Genomic DNA, 21,622 nt, shown 5'->3' with positions numbered 1-21,622 from the left:
CTTATTAATCAGGAACCTATCTATCTCTGTCTTAAAGACACTCGGTGATTTGGCCTCCACAGCCTTCTGCGGCAAAGAGTACCACAGATTCACCACCCTCTGGCTGAAGAAATTCCTCCTCATCTCTGTTTTAAAGGATCGTCCCTTCAGTCTGAGGCTATGCCCTCGGGTTCTGAGATTGTGTCCTCTGGTTCTAGTTTTTCCTACAAGTGAAAACATCCTCTCCACGTCCCCTCTCTCCAGGCCTCGCTGCGTAGGTGGCTCTTTAAAGGCAAAATTCTGCAGATGCTGCAAGTCGGAAATAAAAACAGATATTGCTGGATACCTTCAGTAGACCTGGCAGCATCTGTGAGGAGAGAACAGAGCTAACATTTCGAGTCCGTATGACTCTTCTTCAGAGCCAAACAGCTCTGTATAGCTCTTTATAATAATAACAATCTTTATTGTCACAAGTTGGTTTACATTAACACTGCAATGAAGTTACTGTGAAAATCCCCTAGTCGCCACATTCCAGCGCCTGAATTCAGAATGTCCAATTCACCGAACAGCACGATTTTCAGGACTTAACATAGAACATAGAAAATACAGCACAGAACAGGCCCTTCGGCCCACGACTTGTGGGAGGAAATGGGAGCACCTGGAGGAAACCCACGCAGACACGGGGAGAACGTGCAGACCCCGCACAGACAGTGACCCAAGCCGGGAATTGAACCTGGCACCCTGCAGCTGTGAAGCAACAGTGCTAACCACTGTGCTACCGTGCTGCCGCTCTTTATTGGCTGGTGTAGACGTCGTAAATGGCTTCCTTCTCTTCGAAAAAAAAAATATTTCAGTGTTGGGCCTGGGGAGGACAATGTAGGCAGCTGAGGTGGATCACTGAGCAATGTCCAAGTGCTGAGCCTATTGTTTGCTGAGGGACTGATCAACAGCATGTTGTGATCATTTGGTCAAACTCATTCATCCAGTCCAATTGCGTGCGCACCGTGCACACTGGCAGCCAAACGGCCGCAATCGGAACGGAGAAGACCAGGCGACCATCGCTGAAGTATATTAACTGTGACAGCTTGTTCTCAAGGGGAAAGAATTAGAGTGGATACAATTGGGTTAGCAATGCAATTAAAAATAGCTTCCTGCTGATGACTGAAACAATTCTTTATGATTTGCAGTTCGCTTGGGGGAGGACGAGATTTATTTTTCTTTCTGTTCGTTGCAAGATTTCACCCTGTACCGTTCATCTGGTTTGGTTTGAGATGTGCACAAATGGCACATCGTTCCTCGGTACAGGGTTTGTGTACATATTGACATTCTGGTCGAAATTCGCATTGTTTTTTTTTCTTGCGAGTCGACTTGCTCGAGTGGAACGATGGAGGGAGGAACAGAGATGATGGACTACGATTGGGAACTGGAGCATAAATGATGCCATATGCTGTGTTTTAGTTAAGCTGCTTGAGATCTGACAACAGCTGGTACATCGCCAACCAGGTCATGCCCTCAACCAGGACCAACAAGCTCCGCCCCACGGGTGGGAAAAAACATTCCTGTGCCAAAACGAAATAAGGAAACCCATTTCTCAATGAAACTCTGAGGCAGGTTCCCAGAGGTTCTATTTTCACATCTAATAATTAGATGATCTCACCTACAACAGTGTTCCTACTGGTTGGGGAGTCACTGTCAATGTCTTCATTCCGGTAGATTACTGTTGTTGGTTTAATTTCGATGAGACCAATTCTGTCTCTAGGCTTTATCTTGGCCTATGTTCAGTTTAGCTGAGGTCCTGTGCTGGCTTGTTTATCCACGTGCCGAGGGATCTCTGCCCAGCCTTTGGCTAAGCCTAGGTCAGATTTTGTGGAGTTCTTTCTCATTCTTGAGCTCCCCAGCAAAAGAAGACGGCTGAAGTAAAGAAAGGATGGTGGGCCATTTTTTTGATCAGCGTGCACAAGGAGGCCATTCGGCCCATCGAGTCTGCACCGACCCTCTGAAAGAGCACCCCAATTAGGCCCTATCCCTGTAGCCCTACCTAATCTGCACATCTTTGGACACTAAGGGGCAATATTCTTTAGCATGGCCAATCCATCAATTCTGCACGCCTTTGGATCAAAGGTGGGCAGCACGGTGGCGCCGTGGTTAGCACTGCTGCTTCACGGCGCCGAGGTCCCAGGTTCGATCCCGGCTCTGGGTCACTGTCCGTGTGGAGTTTGCACATTCTCCCCGTGTTTGCGTGGGTTTCGCCCCCACAACCCAAAGGTGTGCAGGGTAGGTGGATTGCCACCCTAAGTTGCCCCTTAATGGAAAAATGAATTGGGTACTCTAAATTTAAAAATAAATCTTTGGATCAAAGCTACGAGACAGAAAGTTGCGTAGAACGCAAACATGCTACACTCATGATCACCATCTTCTCTGACCTGCCGTCCACCCATCTTGGATAGCAGTTAAAGATCAGCGGGAATTTCAGCTTCCTAGGCTATAGTGAAGTGGGCCAATGAGGAGTTGTAATCATCTCGTTCCTCTTCTTCTTCAGTGATCACTCACTGACGAGTATGGTTTTCCACCTAAGAAACTTCATGTCACTGGTCATCGGTTCTGTGGGTCCTTGTGTGGCTGATGAGGGCTCTCCACAGCCGCATCTTCAATCGCAGACTTGGCAGATGTTTCCGGGAGGTGGGATTCGTCCTTGTACTTAAAACCTTTGACATTCCCTTCTCCGGCTTCTTTTCCGGGCTTCCTCTTGCTATCTGGTATTCTCAAAGAATTGTATGCCTTCCATCAGGGTTCTCCAGGTAGGTTTTTTCAGAGCAAGGGTCTCCCAGACTTTGACGCCTATGTTGCATTTCCTGAGGTAAGCCTGCAGAGTGTCTTTGAAGGGCTTCCTTTGTCCTCCTCTAGCTTGGGTGTCTTTCTTGAGCTGAGCGAAGAAGATTTGCTTTTGGCAACTGGGAATCTGGCATCTAACTGCGACTGGCCCAGCGGAGTTGGGTTCTCACTCTTTACCTTGCTGGTGACATTGTCTTGCCAGATGCAGGGAGATTTCCCCTTTTTGTCTTTGAGATCTTGGATGATGTGCTCATTCTCGCCGAACCAGTCTTGGTGATTCCTGGTCTTGAATGGAATCATAGAATTTACAGTGCTGAAAGAGGCCATTCGACCCATTGAGTATGCACCGGCTCTTGGAAAGAGAACCATACTCAAGCCCACGCCTCCACCCTATCCCCATAACCCAGTAACCCCACTTAAACTTTTTGGACACTAAGGACAATTTAGCATGGCCAATCCACCTAACCCGCACATCTTTGGACTGTGGGAGGAAACCGGAGCACCCGGAGGAAACCCACGCAGACACGGGGAGAATGTGCAGACTCCGCACAGACAGTGACCCAAGCCGGGAATCGAACCTGGGACCCTGGAGCTGTGAAGCAACTGTGCCAACCACTGAGCTACCGTGCCGCCCCCAATTGTAGCCGATGGTTTCTTCACAGCCTGAGATGATGGCTGTCTTCAGCTCTTTCTAATTTTCCGTTAGAATTAATGTTTGGATTTTTTGGTGAAGACATTGTTGAAGGTTCGCTTGCATCTTGGGTTTCTTCTTCATAGAATTGCATAGAACGCATTTGCGCTGCACTATAGTGAGCATCACCTTCCCTCCCTTGCCGCCCACCCTTCTGGGATGGCAGTTAACGGCCAGTGGGAATTTAAGCTTCCTAGGTCACAATGAAGTGGACCAATGAGGAGTTGTAATCATCTCGCTCCAACCCCAATGCCTAAGTTATCGTTCTGAGGCCTTACTGCTGATGTAGGATAACGTTGAAGTGACGTCAAATGGAAGCAACATTCCCGCCGTCATTTACAGTTTGGCTCCCAAGGACCAAATCCAAATAAATCACTTCAACCCAATAATCAGCCATTGACCCCAGCAGAGTCCCAGCAAGGCTAACGAAAAAAAGATTAAATGGCAAAATACTGCAGATGGATGCTGGATGGGCAGCACGGTAGCATAGTGGTTAGCACAATTGCTTCACAGCTCCAGGGTCCCAGGTTCGATTCCCGGCTTGGGTCACTGTCTGTGCGGAGTCTGCACATCCTCCCCGTGTGTGCGTGGGTTTCCTCCGGGTGCTCCTGTTTCTTCTCACAGTCCAAAGATGTGCAGGTTAGGTGGATTGGCCATGCTAAGTTGCCCTTAGTGTATAACATTGTCCTTAGTGTTGGGCGGGGTTTCTGGGTTATGGGGATAGGGTGGGAGTGTGGGTTTGGGTAGAGTGCTCTTTCCAAGAGCTGGTGCAGACTCAATGCATAGTTAATTGCACTGGGGGCGGAAGCCATACCATCGCTCCCTGTCACCCTCTGCAGTGGGAAACATTCCCCGACCCTGCCACAGGACTCCCGGCTAAGAGCATGCCTCCCATTAACCCTGTTTGTCTCCACAGGTGCAGCCTGACCTGCTGAGTATTTCCAGCATTTGTTTGTTGTTGTTACATTAAGAAAGATGCAATTTTTAATTTGCCCTTTGGATATGAGGATATGACCTTACTGCCAATTCCTTATTGCCCTTGCTGCCTTCTTGAACTGCTGCGGTCCATCTGGTATAGATTTCATAGAATTTACAGTGCAGAAGGAGACCATTCGGCCCATCGAGTCTGCACCGGTTCTTGGAAAGAGCACCATATCTAAGCCCACAACACCCTATCCCCGTAACCCAGTAACCACAACCCAAAGGGCAATTTTCACATGGCCAATCCACCTAACCTTCACATCTTTGGACTGTGGGAGGAAAACGGAGTGCCCGGAGGAAACCCACGCAGACGCGAGGAGAACGTGCAGACTCCGCACAGACAGTGACCCAAGCCAGGAGTCGAACCTGGGACCCTGGAATTGTGAAGCAATTGTGCTAACCGATTATGCTACCGTGCTGCCCAGGTATCCCTGGTCTTTGTTCTGTAGAGCTTTGATGCAACTGATGGCTTTCTGGGCCATTTCAGAGGGCAGTTAGGAGTGAATCATGTTTCTGTGAATCTAAATTCATGTGTAGTCCAGGCCAGACCGGGTAAGGCAGACGGATTTCCTTCCCTTGTGGACGGACAGATGGCAGTTTCATGATTATTATTAATAGTATTAGCATTCTATTCTAGATTTATTATTTTAATTGAATTTAAATTGGCATGTCGAGATGTTGTTCAATCAAACAATGAGCATAGAATCCCTCCAGCGCTGCAGGAGGCCTTTTGGCCCATCGAGTCAGCACTGACCCTCTGAAAGAGCACCCTACCCAGGTCCATCCCCGTAACCCCACCTGACCTGCACATCTTTGGACACAAAGGGGCAATTTCTTAGCATGGCCAAACCACCTAACCTGCACGTCTTTGAACTGTGGGATGAAACCGGAGCTCCCGGAGGAATCCCACACAAACACGGGGAGAAGGTGCAGACTCCATACAGACAGTCACCCAAGGCAGGAATCGAATGCAGATCCCTGGCACTGTGAGGCAGTGATGCTAATCACCGTGCCACCCTGTATCCAGCACATTATTCCGGGCCTACAGTTTATTCGCTCACTAACACCATGCTATAGTGCCGTACTACTTCTCGAGTCCATGCAGACACTGCGACAATGGATGAACGGACATCGCGTGACAATCAGCAGGCAGGAATGTTCCCCTCCAGTCGGGGAACACTTCAGCAGTCAAGGGCATTCAGCCTCTGATCTCCGGGTAAGCGTTCTCCAAAGCAGCTTTCAGGATGCGCGACAACGCAGAATCGCCGAGCAGAAACTTATAGCCAAGTTCCGCACACATGAGTGCGGCCTCAACCGGGTCCTTGGATTCATGTTGCATTCCATTCACCCCCCACCATCTGGCCTGGGGTTGCGAAATCCTACCAACTGTCCTGCCTTGAGACAATTCACACCTCTTTAACCTGGGGTTACCCCTATCTCTGGATCTGTAAAGACTTAATTACCTGCAAATGCTCGCATTCAAAGTATCGTCTCGCATCTTTGAGTTTGTCGGGATTGGCCATGATTAATTGCTTTTAGTGTCCAAAATTGCCCTTAGTGTTGGATGGGGTTAAAGGGTTATGGGGATAGGGTGGAGGTGTGGGCTTGGGTAGGGTGCTCTTTCCAAGAGCCGGTGCAGACTAGATGGGCCGAATGGCCTCCTTCTGCACTGTAAATTCTATGATAATCTATGATTAATCTAGGACAAAGGTTCGGCACAACATCGTGGGCCGAAGGGCCTGTTCTGTGCTGTATTTTTCTATGTTCTATGTTCTATATGTTTCTGGAACCCACCTCTTCATTCACCTGAGGAAGGAGCAGTGCTCCGAAAGCTAGTGTTTGAAACAAACCTGTTGGACTTTAACCTGGTGTTGTAAGACTTCTTACTGTACTATTTCTCATCGGTAATGAACATACGCAGTGGGTTAAAAACATATAAGGGATGCATAATCAGGAAAGTGTAAGGAGCTGCAGATAATCACATTGGGTAAGATTCCTGTGTTTTGTGGATCCAACTAAAGCCAGAATTTGAGGTTCTCAAACCAGGATTAATCGTAGTCTCACTGTAGCACCATGGTAATAAAATTAAATGTGAAAACAGCACATGAACAGAAATGGCATCAAGCAGAGGCAGATTAGTATGGAGGGAGCATCGGAAGACATAAAGTTACAGCTGGTGTGAACTAACAATGCCATTCATTGCAGGCAGGCCTCAGAGCACAGGGCGTTTATTTGGCATTCAGTGTTAAAATGACTATTTCCTCCAGGTTTATTTGGAGCTGAGGGCTGAGTGGCTAAAACCAAAGAAAGCCTGTAGCACACAGGCACTTGACCCACCAGGTCCTCCGCTCTTACCTAATCCTAATCCTTGGCCATAATGACAGGCCCATGGTTTCTCTATATTTATTGAACGATACGGGGCCTCCTTCCTGGGGACAGAGTAGAAAGACCACATGTTTTGATACTCTTCCAACAATAGCATTCAGCAGCAGCAAGACTTTTCTTCCTACTGCTGCAGCCATTTATAGATTAAGTACATGCGCTGAGCCCGTGATTGTTTCAATTTTCTGTTTCCCGCTGGGTAGGGCCGGATTCTGAAGGCACACTGATCTTTACGTGCTTCCTGTTTTAAAGTCCGCAAATGAACAGGTACTCTGTTCGAACTCACAGCCCTAAAATATAAGTTATCCCGTTACTTAGTCACTGGCTATTTCACCATCAGATGTTAAGCTAGAACTAACTGACTACAAGTGTGTCCGTAGATCTGGGCTCGCTGCCTGTAACCAATGTTCACCTGTCAACAGGAGGAGATCGCGACAGCCTGGAAGGTGACAAGGATAGAGCCCATTGTACTGAGACTGAGATTTTCTCTGTCACAGTACCTGGATGGCCCCGGTAAGTGACGAAAGCTAGCCGGAACGGATTGTACACATCGACTCAGGACCAGGTAAAAGGTGGAAATTGGTAAGGCAGGAAGTATTCAGGCTTAACAGGCAACAATGATACGAATGAGCGACAAGTTGGCTTAGCTCTCCTGTTGACTTTGCCACATCTCCTCAGTGGCTGTTCCCCCAAACCCCACCCACCCCCCCTCACACGAGTGCGTGAAGCTGCACCTCCCCATTGGCCAACCTCTAAGAATCGTTACACTATCCCAGACAAAAGTGGCGATCAAAAAGCAAAGGAGGCTGTGGAAGGCTATATTAGGGGTATCGCGGTACCTAGGTGGGATGTACCTTATACTGTAGTATGAGTGGTGGAACCTGCCTGCTGGTTCCGCCCAGCAGGCGGAGCATAAGAGTCTGTGTTTCACCCACAGCAGTCATTCTGTACCGGAGCTGCTGGGGTAACGACTTGTTCATTAAAGCCTTCAATTGGACTACAATCTCGCCTCAGTAGTGACTGATCGTGCATCAGAGGCAAAAAATGTCCAAAGATGGCGTTCAGGAGATGGTTGGCCGTTTACAGTGAGGTGAGACACTTCCACCCAGCAGGACCTGAGTGTTTGCATACTACCCATCTGATTTAATTATAGGTCCCTCTGTCTGATAGCATGAGAGAGTCAAAGCGAAATCAACCTGGGGAACCCCCAACCCACCTATTAGTCGGTGAAATCCCACAGTAAACACTCTGTTATTTCAATTCAGTTAGTACTCAGTGAATTTCCATGGCAGATCTCCTGAAGTTGAGGATATGTTTTTCACGGGGCTGTTGGTTAAGTTCGCTGTCATATTTGCCCCTTTTCGTCAACGTAATGTGATGTTTAATTTCATGATAATTAATGTAACATGGAGGTTGAACATGTGATACAAATATCAGTAAATCCAGCTTGAGGCTATGGACCGGATATTATTTCTCTGACTTGAAAAGACTCTGCGAAGCTTTAAGGCGTTAGAACCTTGACGCTGAAGGCCCAGCCACTTTGCCAACAGGAGAAATGGAACAGGATGTGATTCTCACAGGAAGGAAATCCAAACTTGGGCAAGGCCATTTGCACTTAGCGCTGGGTTCTTAAAAACAACAACCAGTTGCCGATTGCAAAGATGGGAACCGGTGTCAGAACCACAAATTGATGGAGTGGACGTCAATGCTCCTGAAGGGCGGAAAAAGGTCTTTTTTAAGTGTCATAATCTGATTTTTTAATCAATATCCCACTGTTTATGAAAAAGCTAAAAAGAAAGGCTGCAGCTGTCGGTGATGGGGTTAAGAAAAAAAGGCTGCTGCTGTCAGCGAGAGTTTAAAAAGAAAAACCCCTGCTGGTCTGCTTCGATCGATGGGTCATCAAATGTGGGTTAGTTTAAAAAAAGGACATCTGTTTATGCAGTTTCAGCAGAGGTCTTTGTTGACATTTCCAAAAGACTATATAGAAAAAGAGGCTGGAATTCTCCGGCCGTTGGGATTTTCTTTTCCCGCCAGTGGTGTACCACCGCCGGCGGCTTTCTCGGTGGCATGGGGTGGAATCAATGGGAAATCCCATTGACAAGCGACGGGAGTAGAGAATCCCACAGCCAGGGAACGATGTGCCGCTGAGAAACACACGGCTGAGGGACCGGGGAATCCCACCCAAAGAAACATAGAAAATAGGAGCAGGTATTTTTATCAAAACAAAATGAAATTATCACACCATAACGAATGCTTGACTGAGTTTTAAAAGCTGAAATTATCTCAGCAGAACGTTCTGAGTTCACAGTTTGTTTGACAGTCTAAAAAAGCTATTAAAGGATTGTCTGTTTTTGAAGTGGGGTCTGAATAGAAGGTTATTTGATTGAAGAAATCAACCACTTGAAATTTAAAGTTTTGAATGGATTTCATGATTGGGAGTTTTTACACAATAGAAATTTGTAAGAGTTGTAAGAAGTTCATTTTTTTCATCTCCATATGACTCCTGAGGTCTGCCTATGGTGGATACTGAGTGAGTTGGCATGGGAACTATGAGAGGACTATGGGAGATAGATGGGGAGGGTGGCATGTTATGGAATTGAGTTGTGATTGAGGGTATATGAGGGGAAATGGCGGGGGGAGGGAGGTGAGGGGTACCAAGTGGGCCCTACAGCTTTAAAACAACTGGGACAATGCCCAAGGGAACCAGGTGGGCCTTCTAAACAGGGTACCTCAGCACTTGCCCTTTCCTGAAGCTGTGCATTGGCTGCTTGATATTTCCTCCTCCAACATCATGAAAAACAGAATAGCCGCTTGGAGCTGAGATGTGGATCTTGCTATGCACCACGTGGCTGTCACGTACCCTGCGCTTTGAGTGGTTCACTTCTGTGAAGTTCTTTGAAGAGCTTTAGAGAGGTGAGGATCATCTATTGAGAAGCGAGCCTTGCTTCCTTACATCGTGGAGGTGTTCAAAATCAAATTAGTGTGCATTTAGAAATTGCTGATTCACAATGGATGTCACCCATTTGATCTATTTTCTTGAAAGTGCCATAAGCCCTCACAAATGATGCTGTTTGAATCACCCAACAGAGCCGTCGGTAGATGTTTTTCAGCCATCCAACAAGGAGGGATTTGGCCTGGGACTACAGCTGAAGAAGTAAGTACAATAACCGCCATCGAACAATGTCGCCAAAACAGGCCATTACCACGTCACTGTTTATGGGACCTTGCTGTGTACAACACTGGCTGCTGCGTACCTGACAATAGTGATTCCACTTTGAGCATTACATCATTGCTTGTAAAGTGCTTTGGGACATCCATCCTGAGGCCATGACAGGTGTTATATAGATGCAAGTCTTTCCGTTTGTAAGAGAATTATCCCTTTTATTTTTTTTTAAATTAGAGCACCCAATTCATTTTTTCCAATTACGGGGCAATTTAGCGCGGCCAATCCACCTACCCTGCACATCTTTGGGTTGTGGGGTGAGACCCATGGGGAGAATGTGCAAACCCCACACGGACAGTGACCCAGAGCCGGGATCGAACCTGGGACCTCGGCGCCATGAGGCAACAGTGCTAACCACTGCACCACCGTGCCGCCCAGATTATTGTACCTTTTAAAAGTGGATCGCATGTACATATCATTATGAAGGCATTGTATGTATAATGCATAATTGCAAATCTCAAACCTATTAGTCTTGCATTTGACAAGAATCTTCTAATAGTGTCAAAATCCTGTCCGTGAATATATTCCCTTGTCATTATATATTTATCGAAAACAGCCTATCTTCCATCTCACCAAGCGTTGCCACAAGGGAGCTGAAAGGCTTACCCTGCTCCTGGACATTGTGTTCTCGGAAGGTTTTGAAGTGTCAGCCGTAGCTCAACCATGATCTCTTCTCTGAATCAGAGTATTACAGGCCAGGGCTTAGAAAACCCCAAAGTGTATCATGGAGTTCACCTGACCCACAACTTTTAATAGATTTTGGTTATGCAGAGCACAAGGGCCCACTCTACAGGTGTGATGCAACAGAGATCTAAAGTACTTTTCAAACAAAACAATGTTTATTCTATGAATCCAGTTAACATTTTATAAACACACAGTAAATATCTTAACAACTAGCAACTGAAATACTTCCCCCAGTGAATACAGTACTCTATAAGTAACCCTTAATCTGCCCTAGCAACATCCATAAGACAAATATCTTCTTTACCAAAGACAGCAGGTTTAAATTCTCTACTGAGAGCAGTTACCACTTTTAAATTAGCAAGTGATCTGAAGACATTCTTTTCATACAGAGTGAGATCAAAATTACACCTTGTTTGGCTGGATGCAGCTCCAAAATGAAATTAAACACACACTGTAGTTGCCAGCTCAAAAACGAAAGTAAAAGCAGACAGACAGCCCAGTTCAACCCACACTCTGACATCACTGCAGCTATTTGCTAAACACCCATTTCTTAAAGGTACACTTACATGAGAAGAGGTTGTGGGTTTAAGTTCCGCCCTGGAGTTCGGGGCACAGAATCTAGGTTGATGCTTCCATCACAATACTGAGTTCGTGTTGGAGACTTAGGGCGGAATTCTCCAGCCGTTGCGATTCTTTATCCCCTCTGGCGACACCCCCCCGCAGGTGGGTTTCCCTGTGGCGCGAGGTGTCTTCAATGGGAAATCCCATTGACAAGCGGAGGGAAGAGAGAATCCCATCGGCTGCAAATGGTGCACCATTGAGAAACAAAAAGCTGGGGGATCGGAGAATCCCGCCCTTAGTCTTTTCCCATGCAGTGTTAAAACGATGGCCCGTCCGGTCTCTGACATGGGCGTAAAAGATCCGGTGACATTATTTTGAAGACATTATGACGAGGGAAGCTCTCCTTGCCAATAGTTAATCCTCAACCAGCATTCACCAGCACAGATTATCTGGAGGTGCTCTCATTAGTAGCCAGGTTTGATGGTGACACTGAGTACCATGGTTCAGCCCCAAAGCAAAACAGCCCTCGCCTTCTTCGAAACAAAATTCAGACAAGGAGCTGCAACAAATTCAAGTTTAGTCATACGCACTCAAATGCATCGCAAATAAACTTTAGTTTTAAAAATAAATGTAATTTCCTCGGTCTTTCTGGTGCTGGGCTGCTGTATCTCGCTTCGCGGCCTTTTGGCTGAGATCAAGCGTAGGATGAAGCATGAGATCAGGTGGTCAATTTTGTAAGCTTGGATCTACTATGTCTCTCTCGTGGGGGCCATGAATTGGACTCAACGTGAATTTGAATTGTTTTTTGGAGAAAGCAAGTAGATGGATTAAGGGATTGCCCCGTCAGTTCTGCATCTGTTTTGAGCAAGGAATAAGAAATTTAAAAAAGAACAGTCAAGTTGGAAACCCAATTTACTAGTGTGATTCGGGTTCCCGCCACACCCCTGATCAAATAATGGTGGTGGAGTGGGCACAGGTCTGAGGACATTCCTGGCCAATTCCGGAGACCGGGATGACTCAAGTCGCTTGGGTCTTGCGAGCGGAAGATGCAATACTCATATGTCCTGTGTCTCTTCCTTTGCAGAATTCTGGGAATGTTTACTTCTCAACAGTGGAAGAACCTCAGCAATGATTTCCTCAAACGGCAGCAGGAGAAGAGGCAAAGCTGGTTCAAATCGAGTAGCAGAGTGAAGAAATTCCGCTCCGGACTCAGTATCTTCTCCCCAATCCCAAAGTAAAGGATGTTTTGTTCAGTGTTCATTTCCAAAATGGTGGCATTAAGAGAGTAGATTTAGCTAATTGCACAATTTTCTGGTAGTTCTATCACATGCCCCCCCCCCCCCGCCCGAACCCCAGTGCACCGCACCCCCCCCCCCCCCCCCCCGGCCAGTCAACCAGCTTTCCTTCCTGCCAGTCTCCAAATATTTTTATAACGATCGCAAGAAAGCGGTTGAAGAAAACAAAAAATCGGAAGCGTCAAGTCAATACCAGTTGTCTTTCAAGTTGCTTCCAACAGTGTCTCAAAGATTAATCTTTAACTTTTGGAGATGCAAGGACAAACTTGGAAGATTGGTGACCCTGCGATAGTGGTTTTTTTTCACCCTGGCCTATACAGTTCGAGCACCCGTTATTCGAAATTCCCGAAATTCGAAAAGCTCTGAGATCCGCCCTTTATTTTGAGCGCCGAAATCATGCTTCAAGTTTAAAAAAATATCATGGTGTTCACCCGAGATCCTCTCACCATGCCGATAGAGGTTTTCCAAAGTTCAGAAAATTCAGGAGTCCGAGACAATCCTTACCCCAAGTATTTCGAATAAGGCTCGAGAGGTTGAATAGCCTACTCCTGCTCCTAATTCTTGAGTTCAGACTGATTGACAAAGCGAAGGTCAAGCACAATGTAGAAAAAAGTAACAGGTTTTGAAGTGTTCCCTTTAATGCCAAGCATTGTTTCCTATTCCAGTTCGGCCAAGACCTCAGAATGACAAAGGAAACATTAGCCAGTAAGTTTGCAGTGTAGTCTTTCCCATGCTAGATTTCAATGAACGGAAAAATCCTGCTGACAATTCACTGATGACCTGTAGGAGCATTAAAGTATTACCATCAGGGGTCAGATGGGTGATTAAAACCATGAAGTAGCTGTCCACAGACAGGAAAAGATAGACCTTTACCTTCGGGTGATTTGTGAACATTTGTACTATTCTGCCATCTGATGGAAATTATCTCTCTATCTTTCCTTGTAGATCTCCAAGCTTCCCTCTCATTCAGGACTCCATGCTGAAGAGCAAGCTCGGGGTGCCAGATCTCCGAGTCAATCGCATCATTAATCGTTCCATCTCCTGCACCATGAAAACCCCCAAACCAGAACTCTTTGGATACCCCTCTGCCAATCAGGCAAGTTTTCGCCCCGTGTTGTGTGCAAATGATCTGCAGCCACTGGGTCATTCGAACGGACACCGAATATGTAAAACCTATTTAGGTAGCACGGGTTTTTAAACCGCCAATTTTCAGTTGCTGAAGAATTGCGTTCATCTGAATTGTTTTAGTCTCAAACAGAGATGCAACCTTCCCGTCACAATGATGACACAAATTGTCCAGTTGACCAACTAAAAATGACACAAATTGTCCAGTTGACCAATAATAATGACACAAATTGTCCAGTTGACCAACAATAGTGACACAAATTGTCCAGTTGGCCAACCATAATGACACAAATTGTCCAGTTACCAAAAAATCATAGAATTTACAGTGCAGAAGGAGGCCATTCGGCCCATTGAGTCTGCACCGGCCCTTGGAAAGAGCACCCGACTTAAGCCCACACTTCCACCCTATCCCCGTAACCCAGTAACCCCACCTAACCTTTTTTGGACACTAAGGGACAGTTTTGCATGGCCAATCCACCTAACCTGCATATCTTTGGACTGTGGGAGGAAACCGGAGCACCCGGAGGAAACCCATGCACACAAGGGGAGGATGTGCAGACTCTGCACAGTGACCCAAGCACAGTAGCACAGTGGTCAGCACAGTTATGTCACAGCTGCAGGGTCCCAGGTTCCATTCCCGGCTTGATTCTATGATTCTAAGCCGAGGAATTGAACCCAGGTCCCCGGTAACCAAGAATAATGACACAAATTGTCTAGCTGACCAAGAATAATGACACAAACTGTCCAGTTGACCAACAAAGATTCCACATATTATCCAGTTGACCAACAGAAATGACACATTATCCAGTTGACCAACAATAATGACACAAATTGTCCAGTTGACCAATAATAATGACACAAATTGTCCAGTTGACCAATAATAATGACACAAATGGTACTGTTGACCAATAATAATGACACAAATTGTCCAGCTGACCAACAGAAATGACACAAATTATCCAGTTGATCAACAAAAATGACACAAATTGTCCAGTTGACCAAGAATAATGACACAAATTATCCAGTTGACCAACAAAAATGACACAAATTGTCCAGTTCACCAACAAAAATGACACAAATTGTCCAGTTGACCAAGAATAATAACACAAATTGTCCAGCTGACCAACAAAAATGACACAAATTGTCCAGTTGACCAAGAATAATGACACAAATTATCCAGTTGACCAACAAAAATGACACAAATTGTCCAGTTGACCAAGAATAATGACACAAATTATCCAGTTGACCAACAAAAATGACACAAATTGTCCAGTTGACCTACAGAAATGACACAAATTATCCAGTTGACCAACAATAATGACACAAATTGTCCAGTTGACCAATAATAATGACACAAATTATCCAGTTGACCAACAATAATGACACAAATTGTCCAGTTGACCAATAATAATGACACAAATTGTCCAGTTGACTAACAAAAATGACACAAGTTGCCCAGTTGGCCAAATATATCAAATAATTATATAATACATTCTTTACAGCCATATACTGTAGTTCATCATACTCTCCTTCCTGTGCCCAAGTTCTGACATGTGTTTGCTCTCTCCCACACCATGGATGATGTTGTCAGTGTTTCAATGGAGCATTGCTAATGAAAGAGAGCAGTGCCAACACATTCCTGTCTATTGCTTGGAAAAAAAGACATTTTTTTCTCGAAGCTTCCCATCTTGCAGTGACCAGGCTATGAGAAGGGAGCGCCGATTGGGCGAGGCGTTGCAGCCTCTCCCAATCAGAGTCTACTGGCCAACCAATCAGCACGCCCTTCTCACAGAGCCTAAATCTGTTGTTTCCCTTCCATCGGTAGTCCTGTGGATTTTCCGGATGACCGCGAAACTGGCTTCAAAAAAAAAAGGCTCTCTTGATTTTTTAGCAATACTCAAATTCTATACTACCAAATGTGTTACCATTTAGGAAGAATCTGTTTTTAGACCATCAAATTGGGCCAGTATTTGCTGGGCTGAGGCACCTCGTTGCACATGCTCCAGAACTCCGCTGCCCATCCACGTGAGATCAGGGTTATTTTAACATGAAGAAACTTTCCATTTGCTCAGCGTCTTACCAATCTTATCCATTTATCCACAGGCTGGGAGCCACTGTAAGAACATTCCAACATTAGAATATGGCTTTCTCGTGCAGGTAAACTCTGAGTAGGAATATTCCCCGGCAAAAGTGCAGTGCGCGAGAGGATAGTCACCAATCTAAATTATATGTGTCAAATAATTCCCAGCTCTTTCCAGAGATCTAGATGGAGTTGACCGAGAACTTACCCAATCCTCTCTATTTTAGCCGGGTCTTGTGAAAGCTTCTAGTCCAGGCAACTGCTCCTTTTAGCATCTCCTTGGAGAGCTGTGTCCTCGTTTTTAGACTGTTGTGGGGAAAGGAAAGACTGCACAATGCAGAGAAAGCAGTCAGAAAAAAAACTTTAAAAAAATAAATTTAGAGTACCCAATTCTTTTTTTTCCAATTAAGGGGCAATTTAGTGTGTCCGATCCACCTACCCTGCACATCCTTTTGGGTTGTGGGGGTGAGACTCACACAGACACGGGGAGAATGTGCAAACTCCAAATGGACAGTGACCCGGGGCTGGGATCGAACCTGGGTCCAAGGCACCGTGACGCAGCAGAGCCAACCATTGCGCTATCACGCCGCGAAGAATTTAAAAAACCTTGATGGCGGCGCTTCCTAAACTTTATTTCCTGGCGTGACACACATTCTACTGCAGCAGACTTTATGTGACTCCAGGTGGGATCACAACTGCTGAAGGGCCTGGGCAGGTGGGGTCGCTATTTTTGCTGAGTAGGTGAGTTTGGGGCAGAAATTCAGGGTAATGGATTATTTATAAGAATAATTTTTATTGTCATAAGTAGGCTTACATTAACACTGCAATGACGTTACTGTGAAAACCCCCTCGTCGCCACATTCCGGCGCATGTTCGGTTACACGGAGGGAGAATTCAGAATGTCCAATTCACCCAACAAGCACGTCTTTTGGGACTTGTGGGAGGAAACCGGAGCACCCGGAGGAAACCCACACAGCCACAGGGAGAACGTGCAGACTCCGCACAGTCAGTGACCCAAGCTGGGAATCGAACCTGGGACCCTGGTGCCGTGAAGCAACAGTGCTAACCACTGTGCTGCCGTGCCACCCACAGAAAAGCTGCATTTAAAACAAAAAAACAAACAAAAATCTACCTTGTCGCAGGCAGCAACAATCATGCCTCAAAGTTCTGCCCGTTCGGCCTCACAAACCTATAGGAAGTAACAGAAGGTTTTAAAGGGACCTCTCAGCTGTTGTCACTCAGGTGAGCTCGACGGCAGCCATTACTGCTTCGGAGCCCATGGCCCCCAAAATCTCGTCTTATGACCCCGCTTGGGGTCGCGACCCACACTTTGGGAAGTCCTGCCCCAAGGGACATGGGAAAACCAAGGTGGGGACCACAATGTGGTGATTGTGGGATCCTGTGCATTTGTATTTGGGTGTATGGAAATGTTACATTTAGCGCGAGTGGCTCATCTTGTGATAGATGGAAAACAACCTTTGATCTGGCTTAAAATGTACAGCCACCCTCAGAATTCAGTAGGTCACGTAGCTACTGATTAGTAACTCCAGTTTCCATTTATATTCATTCACGGGATGTGGGAGTCACTGGCTGAGCCAGAATTTATCGCCCGTCCCTAATTGCCCTTGAATTGAGTGGCTTGCTGGGCCATTTCAGAGGTTAAGAGTCAATCACATTACTGTGGGCCCGGAGACATGTGTAGGCCAGGCAAGGACGGCAGATTTCCTTCCCTAAAGGACATGGACCCACCCATTGAGAATACAAGCCTGTTACCAAACGAGACATCACACCCATCTGCAAACTAAGCTCCTCTGCTAAATTTGGAAGTTCGCAACTCTCCCCCCAGTATGTATCTGCAGATACTATACAGGACATAATACCAGGCAATTGTTCTCACCTTGAATGCACTTAAAGGGAAAAATATCTTCAATATCAAAGCGCCTTCCCTTTCAAAAATTCTCTCTTTTAAACTCTTGTCTCGTTTGATTCCTTGTTAGCCCCCCCCAAAACCATCTCCCCTCCCCCCCGGCTTGTGAAGTGAGAGGCATGTGTGTCATTATCATAAATGTCAGAACTGCAAGGGTTACTGTAATGTCTAAATCAACCACTATAGTGAGCTAGATCTATAAGTATAAAAGACATTGATGCTAAGCCTTGTGGGATGAGAGGTTGCGGAGAAAGCTGGAGAACAGACTGAAGGAAAGATAGTGGGCGAGATTCTCTGACCGCCCGCCGGGTCGGAGAATCGGCGGGAGCTGGAGCGAATCCCGCCCCCGCCGAATATCCGGTGCCGGTCGGCGGGCCCCCACGGCGATTCTCCAGCCCGCGATGGGCCGAAGTCCCACTGCTGTCATGCCTGTCCCGCCGGCGAGAATCAGACCACCACTTTTACCGGCGGCGCACGCGGGCTCCGGGGTCCTGGGGGGGGGGGCGTGGGGCGATCTGGTCCCAGGGGGTGCCCCCACTGTGGCCTGGCCCGTTATCAGGGCTCACCAATCCGCGGGCGGGCCTGTGCCATGGGGGCACTCTTTTCCCTCTGCCTCAGCCACAGCCTCCGTGATGGGCAACGTGTAAGTGACGCCCCCCCCCGCGCATGTGTGGGGATGACGTCAGCGGCTGCTGACGCTCCCACGCATGCGCGGACTTCCGCCGCACGGCGAAGTCCTTTCGGCCCCGGCTGGCGTGGCGCCAAAGGTCTTCCACGGCAGCCGGTGGAGCGGAAACCACTCCGGCGCGGGCCTAGCCCCTCACGGTGAAGGCTTGGCCCCTAAAGGTGCGGAGAAATCCGCACCTTTGGGGCGGCCGGACACCGGAGTGGTTCACGCCACTCCATCCCGCCGGGACCCCCTGCCCTGCCAGGTAGGGGAGAATCCCGGCCAGTGTGAGTGAGAGCAGATCATAGTTAATGTAATAGTGTAGAGATTAGTAGTAGATGAGTGTAGATTGTGTTTATTATCAATTGTGAATTATATAGGAGTAAGTGTCAAATCCAAATAAGTAGTGTTAATAAATTTATAGCTTAGTTCAATTTAAAGCTCTTTGTGGTCTTTGTGAACATTATGCCAACCATCCTAAAATTAGCAACACAAAGAACACCACAGCAAGATCCAGAGAATGGCTCCTGCTGTCTAACTATTTTGCCCGTATTTTACTCTGCTCTGTTTTAATTGGGACTAATCTGACATCTCTGTACTGTATGTTGAGAAGCCGACAGGTCAAGTCCCGAGGAGATTTAACCAATTTATAACAATGCTTTGAGTGAGAGATGGCTTGAGGTTATGTTGGAACCTGGCTGTCAAATCGCTTTAGCTATGAATCCGTTGGTTAGTTTACCAGCCCCGTCGAAAACGTTACCGTTACTTGGCAGGACTCTGTGAAGGATTGGATTCAGTGGAAAATTTTAAGAAAGGGAATTGGATTTATACAATGAAGGCCAAATACGCAGGGCCTTTGGGAAAGAGCGCGAGAGCGGGACTAATCGGATAACTCTTCTAAAGGGTCAGCATAGGGTAGATGGACCGAGTGATCTCCTTTTTCCACCTAAGCGCCTACCATCTTGTTCATCTTTCCCTCTTGCATGCCTTGAGACACACACAGAGGCCTGCACCGTGAAACTCTTTCATGGAGCCAGGGAAGATTGCCCTTTTGATGGCCTGGGAAACTGCCACAGGCCCCCCGAAACACATGCCACTTAGTTATAAGCATACCGTCATTCATTTATATCTCACTGTTTCAGACCATGAAGTATGCAGAGCAAAGGATTCCCACTCTGAATGAATATTGTGTTGTGTGTGATGAGCAACATGTCTTTCAGAACGGATCGATGTTAAAGGTAAGCACAATTTAACTGGCTTTGCAGTATGGGAGAGTGGGAAAATAGTTTGTTGGATGAACACAGACCAGGATTATGGAGTGGTTGAATAGGGATTAAATATTCCTGGGTTCCCCGGCTGCAATTTTGCTACCTTGGCTGTATTTCCAAGTCCAGGAATGACGGGACTACATGGAAGGTTGGCTATCGTTTTGTAACGTGGGGGGGGGGTGGGAGAATTGGAGGGCGGGTCCTCTCTTGACAGCCAAAATCCAGGCATCTGAAGCTGGATTCTCCGATTTTGAGGCCATGTCTGCAGGAAGTGTCTAGTTCTATGCTGAAAAAATCGGCGAGGCCCCAGCACGGACCCTCTGTCAGGTAAGGGGCTAGCTGCCGCGCCACGCAACACACATGGCCTTCATGAAATAAACGGCCGGCGAAGGGGCACGGCGATGACCTGAAACGGTTGTGTCAAACAGCATGACGCTGGCCGCGCACGGACCAGACCTGCTAGAATGTGCCCCCCTGGACACCCCCTCACCACCCCCTCACCACCCCCCGCCAGTCCCCCCAGCCCTCGCCAAAGCCCCCCCCCGCCCAGCGGCACGGTCCCCCCCCCCCCCCCCCCCCGACTGTGGCGGCGTTGGACACAGTCCGCAGCCGCCATGCCAGGTTCACGAAAACAGAGAGCACGAGTGAACCGCGCCATCGTGAACGCTGCCCATTGGGGGCGGAGCATCCAGAAACAGGCGCCGCCCCCTATTCGGTCCTAAACAGGGATTACGATATTGGCGCAGGCAACGGAGAATCCCGCCCCTGATCTAGGAAATGCTGACAGCATCTAGTTTCTGTTTGCTTCCTCCACAATGTAGAGAAACAGCTCAGGAACAGAGGAAGCTTGTTGGGGTTTTATTGAGAGACTAATTCAAGTGGGCACAGATACTACAGCAATTTTGTGCTATTTTCCAACCGGAATCAAAACAACAATCAGGAGAGACAGCACAAAAGGCAATCTTTTTCATGTTGATCCAAATGGACATGCACACATCGCTGCACACACGCACTCGCTTAAAGTGCCCAGTTAATTCTCAGCCATTATTTCCATGTGCGTTTGGGCCAAAACTCCACCGATGTCAAAACTCACTCCAGTTCTTAGCGTTAGCCACATAAAGCTGTTGCATCCATCACAGGCAGCCCTTGGACTTACGAAACAATTAGTGCCTGAAAATCATGTCGTAAGTTGAAATGTCATTTATTAAATTTTTTTTTTAAAGTTTCAATTAAGGAGCAATTTTAGCGTGGCCAATCCTCCTACCCTTTGGGTTGTGGGGGTGAGACCCAAACAGACACGGGAAGAATGTGCAAACTCCAGACAGTCAGTGACCCGGTGCCGGGATCGAACCCGGGACCTTGGTGCCGTAAGGCCGCAGTGCTAACCACTATGTCACCGTGCCGTCCTAAGTTGAAATGTCGCAAGTGTAGACTCACCCCTCAATTGACGTTTTGTAGCTTTGAAGAAATTTACAATGAGTGTTAATTAAACTCAAACTTATTGTAAAACCGGCACCCGACTTCCCTGAGTCGGCTAGTTTTGAACTGGGACTTTGGTCAGGCTAAAGTTTGGGAGGTGTTCAAAGATGCTTCTATTTCTGAGAAGCAATTTTCCCTTTCGGAGATTGTGAAAGGCAGAACGCAAAAAACAATGTAACGTTTGGTAAAGTCTGCTCCTTAATTTTCTCATATTTACTATTCCCTTTCAGTAAACGCTCCAGTCCCATAACATAACTGCTTCTTCCTACGTGCTGAATAACTCAATTTTCATAAACCCCTTTGCAATTGTGGAAAAGACTTTTACACACAGCGAGCGGTTCAGCTCAGAAGTGTGGTGGAGGCAGGTTCAGTCGAGGCATTCGAGAGGGCGTTAGACGAATATTTGAATAGAGACAATGTGCTGGGGTACGGGGAAAATTCGTGATGC

The 21,622-nt window shown here is 47.0% G+C and overlaps 1 protein-coding gene across 14 annotated transcripts in view; it reads left to right on the top strand.

The window, feature by feature from the left end:
- LOC140404399 (protein mono-ADP-ribosyltransferase PARP6) overlaps positions 1-21,622 on the top strand; it is a 142,176-nt gene that overhangs the window by 62,906 nt on the left and 57,648 nt on the right. For all 14 annotated transcript variants that reach the window (XR_011938499.1, XR_011938500.1, XR_011938501.1 and 11 more), the window contains 6 exons: positions 7,288-7,378; positions 9,953-10,019; positions 12,418-12,567; positions 13,574-13,724; positions 15,857-15,910; positions 19,570-19,665. Coding sequence is in view for 11 of the 14 variants with exons in the window: in XM_072492879.1 (XP_072348980.1) it covers positions 7,288-7,378; positions 9,953-10,019; positions 12,418-12,567; positions 13,574-13,724; positions 15,857-15,910; positions 19,570-19,665 (609 nt within the window). In the remaining 3 variants the exon portion in view is untranslated. The remainder of the gene's footprint in view (positions 1-7,287; positions 7,379-9,952; positions 10,020-12,417; positions 12,568-13,573; positions 13,725-15,856; positions 15,911-19,569; positions 19,666-21,622) is intronic.

Source organism: Scyliorhinus torazame, chromosome 30 (assembly GCF_047496885.1).
Source record: "Scyliorhinus torazame isolate Kashiwa2021f chromosome 30, sScyTor2.1, whole genome shotgun sequence".
Lineage (NCBI taxonomy): Eukaryota > Metazoa > Chordata > Chondrichthyes > Carcharhiniformes > Scyliorhinidae > Scyliorhinus > Scyliorhinus torazame.
Note: the sequence above shows the minus strand (reverse complement) of the source record. Positions and strands in the feature narration are given on the sequence as shown.